The sequence below is a fragment of the Athene noctua genome, chromosome 1 (genome assembly GCF_965140245.1).
Source record: "Athene noctua chromosome 1, bAthNoc1.hap1.1, whole genome shotgun sequence".
NCBI lineage: Eukaryota > Metazoa > Chordata > Aves > Strigiformes > Strigidae > Athene > Athene noctua.
This window is the reverse complement of record NC_134037.1, coordinates 190,790,746-190,802,025: the sequence shown is the minus strand read 5'-3', so window position 1 is coordinate 190,802,025 and position 11,280 is coordinate 190,790,746. Positions and strand designations below refer to the sequence as shown.

At 39.3% G+C, this 11,280-nt stretch overlaps 1 protein-coding gene across 2 annotated transcripts in view; it reads right to left on the bottom strand.

Moving 5' to 3' along the window:
- Positions 1-11,280, bottom strand: part of CYFIP1 (cytoplasmic FMR1 interacting protein 1) — an 80,358-nt gene that overhangs the window by 46,740 nt on the left and 22,338 nt on the right. For both annotated transcript variants that reach the window (XM_074908192.1, XM_074908183.1), the window contains exons 6-15: positions 10,847-11,028; positions 9,617-9,713; positions 9,352-9,480; positions 8,063-8,167; positions 7,800-7,891; positions 6,439-6,556; positions 5,598-5,720; positions 1,964-2,089; positions 1,546-1,712; positions 3-150 (exon numbers count right to left, since the gene is read on the bottom strand). In XM_074908192.1, the coding sequence (XP_074764293.1) occupies positions 3-150; positions 1,546-1,712; positions 1,964-2,089; positions 5,598-5,720; positions 6,439-6,556; positions 7,800-7,891; positions 8,063-8,167; positions 9,352-9,480; positions 9,617-9,713; positions 10,847-11,028 (1,287 nt within the window). The remainder of the gene's footprint in view (positions 1-2; positions 151-1,545; positions 1,713-1,963; positions 2,090-5,597; positions 5,721-6,438; positions 6,557-7,799; positions 7,892-8,062; positions 8,168-9,351; positions 9,481-9,616; positions 9,714-10,846; positions 11,029-11,280) is intronic.

The window sequence follows — 11,280 nt, the reverse complement described above, 5'->3', positions numbered from 1 at the left end:
ACCTGAGTGCTGGAGGGTCCCACTGCACGCCTTGGGACTTTGATGTCAAAACCACTTTTGGGGTCCTTCTCTCCCCTTAGAGCTGGATCATTGAACGGCTCGTGACCTGCTTCCCAGTCACAGACTGTCTTTCTGATGGCCTGCAAAACACTGAACACAATTCACACTACTTCAGACCAGTATGCATCCAAGTGCACTGATGAGAATATTATTATTTTTTAAACACTCTTCCACAGGCACAGAAACTTTGCAACTACATCTGAGATCTCAGGGTAACTCAGAGCAACCACAATTAATTTTGTCAACAACTTCAAGAATGCCACAGCCACAAAACAATCATTCCACACTGTTTATCAAAAAAGATAGTCCAGAGCCCTTCTCCTCTATCAGAATAAAGTTGATCTCTGAAACTGGTTTGCCAGAGCATGAATTCACTTCTGGGATCCTCAGCAAGTGCATCAAGCCATTTTGTTCTCCTAAATCACAAAAAGCAGATTATTCAATCAAATTGATGAAGATTATTAACAAAAGTGAAGAGAGACAACTCTGGCTTGAAATAAAAAAAGCAGCAGAATTCTTGTTTCCAGCAGAACTCCAGAATTCAGCTGGAATTTATACAAACAGCTTCATACTTCCAACTCCAAATACTGAACTCAGCTTCAGATACTTTTTAGAAACACCGCCAGCCATTTGGCATGCTGCACGATCCTTTGGCATGCTGAATGATCAAGCAAATGTCTCCTCCCAGATCTGAGTAAGAAAGTCATACTTCCCTATCTCATGAAAGTCCCTGGGACAAAAAGAGTCTACCTGCAAACTTGGTAATTTGGAATAATTTATTTTTGGCTTATGACAGAATTTTTTGTGTCAGTCAGAGCATTTAGCAATAGCCTAATTAGACAAAGGCTTTGACCTCTAAGATCTTTGCAATGAAACATGGAAGTAAGAAAATGGTAAACAAATCATGATTAAAAGCAAACAATTAGGGATAAAAATAAGGTCAGGAAATGCCACCGATCAGTGTGAGCAGATGGAGCACTTGGAAAAGAAGAGTAAGGCCAATAAGCCAAAAGCAGCAGAAGCTGAGAAAGAAGGCAGGATGCTGAGACAGCAGAGATAAGACTCTGGAGTGGGATGTAAACATGAGACGCAAGGAGAGGAAACACTGGAATCATAGAAAAGGTAGACAGTAACACTTCACAATAAAAATATTAGTCTTGTTTTCAGTATTACAATACTTCTCTTTCCTTAAAATAAACTACAGGGAACACAAGGCTTCCTGCAGTAGTCCTAAGTGGCTCAAGACAGCCTGGACTCACAGTAGCCATGTTGGCAGCCATTTATTTTTGACTTCAGACTTCTTCAACTTCCAATACATATTCAACCAAGCTAACTTTGAATACCAAACAGACTAGTATACCAAACAGACTAGTAGGGGAATACAGACTTACAAGAGGCAAAAATTTAGAAGCTGTGCAATTCAGCAACAAATTTAGTAAGACTTGGGGGACAGAATATAGGAGAAGACAAAAACAAGAATGCTACCTCTGAATGACATTTTTCTTCTTTTTGATGGCTTGTCTTAGCGGCTCTCTAAGTGTGACCTGGGCAAAGTCCTGAAGAGCTGCATAAATGGTATGACGAATGGCATGATTGAAAACACTTTCCATCCTTCCCATCAGCACCTGAAGACCTTTGATCATGGCAATGACCTGCAAAAAATATTCGTGTATTTTTCTTATTTTGTTCAAAAAGCCCTTTTTTAAATACAGAAATGGAGAAATAGGGAATTAATAAGTTCCAAAAGATAAAGAATAGTTTTCCTGTGGTCCTTCTATGTACTGAATGGAACAAAACATGCTCTTTCAGAGTCAACATGCTGTCTTTTTGCATTGAGTATATAAAATGCTTAGTGAAGAATTCATCTTCAGAAAATCCCTGTCAAAAAAGAAATTTATCTTACCTCAACTAAAGCAAACTTCTCCTCACTAGTATAATTGTATCTTGTTGCTCTTTCGTACTCTTCCGCATTGTCAGGACAATCTTTATTAGAATATTTGTCAGTTGGGTGTACCAGTTTCCACGAATACTGCAGTTCATACAGCAGAATTGGGAGAAAAAAAGATGGGGGAGGGGGGGAAAAAAACGGTCTGAGAAACACAAAACACAGATGGACACAAATAACATGCTTTAAGAAATACTTCAGTGTATTCAAGAGTATCTGAAAACTAATATTTGGTACTATTCTCAAAACCTGCAAAAATTCTGAAACTACTATCTAATGCAAATGCCAAAAAATAATTCGCCTAACAAATTTTCTTGGAAGCCACCAATCCTGTATTAGCTCAAAAAACGCAATTCACACTCAGCAGGTAGTGCACTTCAGGGTATTTTTCACTGAGCAGATGCTAGTGTAGGCAAATTTCTTCTTCACTTCAAGCATGAGAAACAGAGAGACCTTAGAGCATAATGAAAAAATCCATCACACTCACACACAAAAAAGAGGAACTTCCAACTTGGTGAAATACTCACATTTAGAACTCAAAAGACAACTGGAAAACTACACAGTTTTGGAGGTTTTTTTAAATGTTTACTAAGCTGAAAGTATGGAAATAGCTGTATTATCTGTGACACTATCATCTGCATAGCATGCACTTCTCTTAAATACTGCCTTTTCAGTCGCTGCAAACACAGCTCAAAACGTTCCTGAGCAGTGCGTCAGGCTGATCTAACATCCATCAGGGTACATCTAGCAAAAAATCCTAGTCACATTCAAATACAATTTTCTCAGTTTGAGTTCAGTGAGTAGTAAGGTCTGGTTAATATTACCTTTGTGTGTTAGATTACAGAGCAATATATATTTGCCTATTATAACGGATTAATATTTGCACCAATTTACCTATGGCAAAGAAGATCATCCCACACTGCAACTTAAGTGCTACAAAGAGAACACTGAGGAAATTATTAAACAAAGATTAAGTATTTTCGGAGAAATAAGTTGACAGGGTTAAGTTGGATAACAAACATATGCTGAAACTTTTTATCTGAACATGATGCATGTAACAAGGTTCATGGGTACTGATTGAATGCAGAAGACAGGTAAATAAGTAGGATATTCCAGAGAGCAATAAATTCTCAATAGGAGGTCAGGGGGAAGGGGAACATGAACTTACACAGGAAATACTTAAGGGAATCCACAGAAATCAGAAAGACAAAGAAAAGCATCGATAATAGGCAAAAAACCCTGCTGTGGTTCTCAGAAAGTTTGTTCTGGAACCAGGAGGATTAAAACAGAGCTAAGAATGAGATACTTCCTACAGAGATATAATAAAATAGGAACATTGTCACCATGAAGAGAGAGCCTGAATGCAGCAATTTGCAATGACAGAAATAAAGGGAGCAAGTCTGGGAGTTGCAGAGGCCAGAAATAGACAACAGCAACCTCTCTTAAGGAGAAAAGAAGAACAAGGCTTTCACCATAAAATACATTGTTGATTTAAATACGAATAGGATAATACAGGAAAAAGCACAACTCATCTACCAGCTTTGAAGAGAGGCAGTTAAAAATAAGCAGTTAAAAATAAGGAGGAGACTGGTTCTCTAGCTATGACCACTGACTGCACTGGATTCACACAATGCAAATGGCTTAACACTCCCTTAGACATCAGAGAAAGAGTAGAATCACAGAATCATCTAGGTTGAAAAAGACCTTGAAGATCATCCAGTCCAACCATTAACCTCATACTGACTGTTCCCAACTACACCACATCCCTCAGCGCTATGTTGACCCGACTCTTAAACACCTCCAGGGATGGGGACTCCACCACCTCCCTGGGCAGCCCATTCCAACGCCTAACAACCCGTTCTGGAAAGAAATGCTTCCTAATATCCAGTCTAAACCCTCCCTGGTGCAACTTGAGGCCATTTTACCTCTTGTCCTATCACTTGTTACATGGTTAAGAGACTCATCCCCAGTTCTCTGCAACCTCCTTTCAGGTAGCTGTAGAGGGCAATGAGGTCTCCCCTCAGCCTCTTCTTCTCCAGGCTAAACACCCCCAGTTCCCTCAGCCGCTCCTCGTACGACCTGTGCTCCAGACCCTGCACCAGCTTCGTTGCCCTTCTCTGGACACGCTCGAGTCATTCAATGTCCTTTTTGTAGTGAGGGGCCCAAAACTGAACACAGGAATCGAGGTGCGGCCTCACCAGGGCCGAGTACAGGGGTCAGATCCCTTCCCTGTCCCTGCTGGCCACGCTATTGCTGACACAAGCCAGGATGCCATTGGCCTTCTTGGCCCCCTGGGCACACTGCTGGCTCCTGTTCAGCCGGCTGTCAATCAACACCCCCAGGTCCCTCTCTGACTGGCAGCTCTCCAGACACTCCTCCCCAAGCCTGTAGCGCTGCTGGGGGTTGTTGTGGCCCAAGGGCAGCCCCCGGCATTTGGCCTTAAGGAAACTCCTCCAGTTGGCCTCAGCCCATGGCTCCAGCCTGTCCAGGTCTCTCTGCAGAGCCTCCCTACCCTCGAGCACATCAACACTCCCACCCATCTGGGTGTCATCTGCAAACTGACTGAGGGTGCACTCGATCCCCTCGTCTAGATCATCAATAAAGATGTTAAACAGGAGTGGCCCCAAAACCAATCCCTGGGGGACACCACTTGTGACCAGCCGCCAACTGGATTTAACTCCGTTCACCACAACTCTTTGGGCCCGGCCATCCAGTCAGTTTTTAACCCAGTGAAGCGTGTACCCATCCAAGCCTTGAGCAGCCAGTTTCACCAGGAAAAGCAAGTCTGGCTTCTCTCATACAATACATCATCTGTTTCAACCCCTTCTAGAACATGCTTTGATGCAGGTAAGACATGCAACTTTTATCTAAGTGTCTGCAGTATAAAAAGGACTCCTGTATCTTCCACTTCGATTTCTGCCTTAAGCAGTTTCTTACTGGAAAAAAAAAAAAGTCACTTTTCTAACAGTCACCTGTTTTTAAAATAAATTACTATTTTATTCTTTATTTCCTCTTCCTTATCTTCTCTCAAATTTTTCTTCCTCCACATTTACTTTCCTTTTGACTAAAAGCCTAATCTAAAGCCAATGGAAGCCTTTCCGTCCATTTTTGGTTAAGATCTTATATGTTTCAATTTACTAAGGGATGATGTCTAAACATAGCCAGTTGAAGGTATTCTATCACCTCCTGTGTGACTGCATGTTGGTGTGGATATTTCTAACAATGCAATTTTAAACAATGTTTAGGAAAATAATGAATTATTACTCTACAATATATACATATCAAGAGCAACATAAAAGCATCTGGTCAAGGCTCACAGATGATCACTTATCCATTAACAAGTTGAATGTACTGTATAAGATTGTACATGCTACTGGATCTTCAAAGAAGCAACATTACTCCTAGCCACGGAGAATTTCATGTGCCTTCCTCTGAGAATGTGGTTTGGAGTAGGAGGAGAAAAGGAGTGAAGGAAGGAGTAAGATGGGAATTATGGGAACAAAACACAACACACATTTTTCATTCCATTCAGCCCATTCAATCTCACCAAGCCACCTCTTTTTCTTTTGGTTTTATTCCCCAGATAACATACCACTTCCATGACATGTGCACTCCACTGGGAGAGAAGCTGCAGGCCTTGGAGAGAGAGATCAAAGAGCTTCCGATACTCTGCATCTGTTTTTTGAGCTTCCTGTCGACCAGATCCAGTCACCACCTAAAACATTATTCAACAACAACAAAAAACCCCAAATCCACATCAGAACATGCTATATCCAGCATCTACAGCTAAATTTCCACACAGATTTATTTTAATCATTAAAACAGCATCATGTACCAACACTTATATTAATATCACCTTTTTCTTCTAGAGACTTACATAGTTAAACTTCACAGATTTTGGTTGAATGATGAAAACCACTGGTATCCCTAATCACCAAAACTTTGTTGCAGGTTAATTCAAGACACTGATTATATATATCATACATATGTTAATATGCATGCTTTTTTTTTTTTTCCCCTTTTTTTTAGCTAACCTCTTAGCTTTTTGTTTCCTTTGAACTGCTATGAGCACCCATTTGGAGCAAGGGCTAGACAACCTATTTCAAAAGAGACATGCCAAAAGTTCTAGGATATTATCCTAGATAGGTAGAGATAGATAGATAGATAGATAGATAGATAGATAGATAGATAGATAGATAGATAGATAGATACACACACATACAAGCAGAATAATACCGCAGTTTGTATGATTATCACTATTATTTTAAATTTAAATAGTGTAAATATCATGCAGAAACTGGGTACTAGTCCTGCAGCCAGCTCTTCCTGATTCAGATGATCAAGCTTTGTCATTTACCTAGCCTGAGGTTTACTCCTCTTCAGATATTTAACAGTGACATGAAATTTGCATGAATAGCTCTAATTCCACACACCTCACTGTTGCTGTATCGAGCCAGTTCTGATATGAAACGCATATGGTCTTCTCTGATTTGGATCATCTGCTCACATATATTGTACTGGGGACTGCTGCTGGAAGATGTGCATGTCCATCTGTTTCAGACAACAAAAAATCCACCTAAATCATTTTAGACAATAAATAGTACAACTGATTCTGCAGAGAACCAACCACAATGCATCATTTCTTTTAAAAATCTTCCCTATCCTCTGAGGCCTTTCCTCTCCTCACACCTCTACCTCTGACCTTGCACAAGCCATTAGTGACAGATTGCTCTTCTGAGTCCAAACAGCACTTCTTCCAAGTCTTAAAAAAAAACCCCAAACCTTCTTCCTTTCCTTTTCTTTTTTAAAGGCTGCTGCTGTGAAATGCAAATCAGCATTTCTCTTCAGGAGCATACACTTAGGGACAGAACTGAAAAGTATTGAAAGGCAGGGCAGAAGTATAGGTAAAGGCTGTAAGATATATCCAGCTACCTTCAGATTGTTTTTTGTTATTCTTGTTTAACTATGAAGAGCCTACAGTATGCTCCCAACTTTTAAAAAAAAAAAGCATTATTAAATACTATCAACATGTTATCAAGAGGGACACAAAAGACATGCTACCAAGAATGTCATGTTAAGTAGGCTCATATTTTTAGTAGCTCAGTAGGCCCACTACTGTTGATTTTCTTTCAGCAATTACATGCAGGTTATGTTTTTTCTGCAGAAATTAAAATGCAAAGCACTACATTCTAAATTCATGTAACTGCATGGAGGGAAGGTCTTGGAGGAGCACAGAAACGTTCACTAAAACAAAGCAATAACCATAAACAATGGAACCATTTATGTAAAAACTGGCTACATTTTCCAGCCATTTTGCTGTGCTGCACACCTAGCCAAAAAAAAAAAAAAAAAGAGAGGGGAGACAAGCTAAGTTGCTGCTCCATATACAATATAAACATGCCTATTTACCCATGCACTACTACTGCTCACCTTGCTTAGCAATTCCTTCATTTCTTTTAAAGAAAGTTTCATATTTAAAGGAAAAAAATAAAAATTAAATTAGTATAAGATAAAATTAATTTCCTCCAACCCAGGTGATAAAAAACGTCACAGATGCAAGAATGAGCTCAGCAGCATAGAAAGGTCTTTAAACAACCTGCTTCTTTAGTTGTATTTATTACATGAAGTATGTTAATAGTAAGATACCCACACCAAAAAGTAGACCAAGGCAAAAATCCTATTAAAGTAAATACCACAGGCCCATAGACTAATGGGTGATTATGAAAATAAACTCCAAGGGTCTGACTTTCCTGAGCCCAGACTCTCCCCTCTTTGTTTTTCTTCTCCCCCTTACCTGGATTTATTTTCCTCGTAATGGGCACTGGTCTTAATATATCTTGCAAGTTCAATCTGCATGTCACCAAACAGTGGGACAACCTGCAATTGCTGTACACAAGGAACAAATCAGATTAAATTATTAACCACAAATCTTAGTGAAAGGAAACCATTTTTTACCCATATGAAAGTCCAAAGTGATCCTTATTCTATTTAATTATATTTAAAATGCAAGGTAAATGACCCTTAAAATCATGTATTAAGAAACACCTCTTAACCAACCTTGAAGAACTTGTCTATCTTGGCTAAATTTATCCTTTTCTTCGCATCCAGCTTATAGATGTTACTGACACTTCCATCCATCAGATACAATCCAAAGCCCATAACCTGAAAAAAAGCAAACCCAAACTTCTCTGCAAAAGGACTTCAGAGATAAAAACCTGCTTCAGTAAAACCGTTCTTCATATAAAAAAAGTAATACTTTAAAAGTACAGTCCTGAAACACCCACCCTCCTTCAAACAGGATATATTTTCAAATACATACATTTTTGTAGTATTCTTTTATTATATGCCTATTAGTAGTTTTTACATTAACATTAGCCCGATCAGTTATCCTTAAAAGATGATACTTGTTTGTATAAAGGTTTAGCATACAAAAAAATCTCACTGAAACTAGAGTCTGTCTCGTTTTAGACAGGTTTTTTCACTTCCATTTTATTAAAATTCTGTATGTGCAAACTGATCTGTAACAGTAATGTGTAATTTTGTCCAAATTATTCATTAACATAAAGTTATAACTGCATATTCACAATAGCAAGAGCTGAGCATCAGCAACTTAATGTGTTCTAAGCATCAATTAACCAAAGGCCTAAATATGAAAGACACGTTGCACATCCCTGCAGACAGAATGCAAATGTTCTAGAGTTCATGTATTGTTTCATGATGCTTCAGTTTGTTCTTAATAAACAGAGCTCTTCAGAAGCTAAACACTGAAGGGACTCAAAACATTTTTCATGAGGCAAATTTTCAATTCCAAATCTATACCTTTTCTTCCATTGCAAGACATGCAGCTGATAACATCACTTCATGTTGCCCTGCACCCTCTTATTACATGTACATATTCCAGCTAACTAATCTACTTACCAACCCTAATTTTAAGCTGCTTCTTCCCTGAAATCTTTTATACACAAAAACCACTTCAATATCTCCAAAAGCCTTTTATACAAACTTGCCACATATCTAAAACCAAAACGTAGAAGTTCCTTTCTGTTGTCATTATACTTCATAGAGACACAATTCCATGGAACTGGTTTCCTAACAAGGCTGCTGTTCCATTAGGTCAACTTCAAAGCAAAAATGGATTAGAAAGTTTCTAAATAGATTTAGCATGTAATAACATAAAAAGAAAATGGAGATAGAAAAAAAAAAAAAAGGAATCATTTGAGTTATTTCATTAATTTTGTTCCATTTTTTAAAAAAAAACAAACCAAAACCTCAAACAAACAGGAATTCAAATGTCTGTGTCCTGCCACAACCATTCTTTTTTAATTTTGTACCAAAAATAAACCTACTTTCAAAAGCATATGTTTCTCACTGGGTGTTAGATACATTTTGTTTTCATAGTAGTCCACACACAAATTCACAATATCTGCAAGCAGCTCTTCATAGCCAACGATCACCTCCAACTGCTGCTGTAAAGACTGGGAAAAAAATAAGAAAAGGGTATTAGTCAACTATATACTCCCTGAGGATCAGCAGTTACTACAAAACTAGAAGAGTTTTATTTTAAGTTTTATAAAGCATTAGGTACTTAGCAAAAAGACAATTAAAGCTTACTTGTGTTATCTTATTGTGGTTGGCAAGAAACATGGAGAGGTTCTGCGATTCTTGAATGGACTGAGGATCTGCCATTTTCCGCAGGAACTGAGCAGCCCTTTGAAAACAGAAAAAAAACAAAACAGTATTTCCCTTCAGCAGGGCTGCTTGTAAGCAGATCTGTCCCCCTCTCAACAGAAACACACTCATCCCCAAATCTGCCAGAGGAAGTGTAAGGTGTCAGCAGATCTTTAAGTGCCAGTACAATGGCGTATCATTCACTGCTCATCCAGGATTGTCAACCTCATTGCATCTCCCACCTCCAAACTCATGAATCCAGCAAAAAGATAACTTGGCAGACAGAGCCAGTACTTTTTTGCCACAGCTTTATAAAAGTGACTTATCCAAACACAGGCTATGGACTCAACAAATCTGTGTGAAGAGCCTGTTTCATAAGAGACAAAGGAAAGGCTTTTTATCAAAATAGCTGAAAAGAAAGGTGTAAGTTCACTATCAAAGAGATATGGACTTATCCCAAATTAACAGTTTTCCAATCCCAAATCCCCCACTGCACTCTAGATCTCCATGCACAACAACAACAACAAAAGGTAGATGCAGAAATTAAATCTCATGTAAATGGAAGCAGCATAGATAAAACTGGCTAATCACTGCATGAATGGTTCTCTTTATGAAAGACCACAGATGCTACAGCTGGCATAAAGACTGTCTTCCCCTGCTGTTCTGACAGTCATGTTCGACAAAAGATACCCGATACTATATGGCAGCTCAAGCACAAAACTTGGCCACTGATATCCCATCCTCCTCCCCTCCCTGCTACATCTGTGGTCACGACAAGACATTTCAGCTGTGCTGTTCAAGGTTAAGAACAAGAGTTAACAACTCAGCCACAAATGCCAAGGATGGGGAGGGATAGGCACAAGAGAGTTAGTTTCTTCTCAAACGTAAAAAGAAAAGCTTTACTGAGAAAAGTACATTTAGCATAGACCAAGACAGAAGTATTTGACAGCTTGGCATTAAAAGGCAGAGGATTCTTTTGTTGCTGGAAGAACAGAGTAAAGAAAATAGCCTAACTGCAGTCAATGCATCCCTAGTTTTGAGGTTATTTGGCACACGTGTGGAGGGACTACTTCTGAAGAGAAAGCTGTCAGAAAAAGAGCAACTGCTGCCATCTTGCGGGAGGCCTGCATCCTGGCAACAGAAACCCGGGTCCTGGTGCTTCTTACCACTCACCGCTTATAGGCTGAATGGTCGTTCTTCACGCTGCACTTCATATTTTTCAGCTCATCCAGTACTGCAAACATGTTGATGAATTTGCCCAGCGTGATTAGATATGCTTCAGACACAAAGTCCTTCCTCCTCTCCGCATGGCACAAGCGTCTTACCTCCCCACAAAATCGTTCAATTGCATTTCTCTAATGGGAAAAAAAGAGAAGAAACAGAGAGTAAAAGCCATGACATTTCCAGGAAAAAAATTTCAACGGGTAACTGGAGCTGGTCCAGTGAAGAGAGCCACTGAAGCAGAAAAATGTTTAAAGCATGCATGGCTAACAAGGCATCAGCACAGACTTTCCAGCTCCACCTCTGTGTATTTGCTGTTGTGCTACTACAAGTGTCACCAGTAATTTTTGCCACTGAGCTTGCGTGGCACAAGAGCCAAGGTTCTT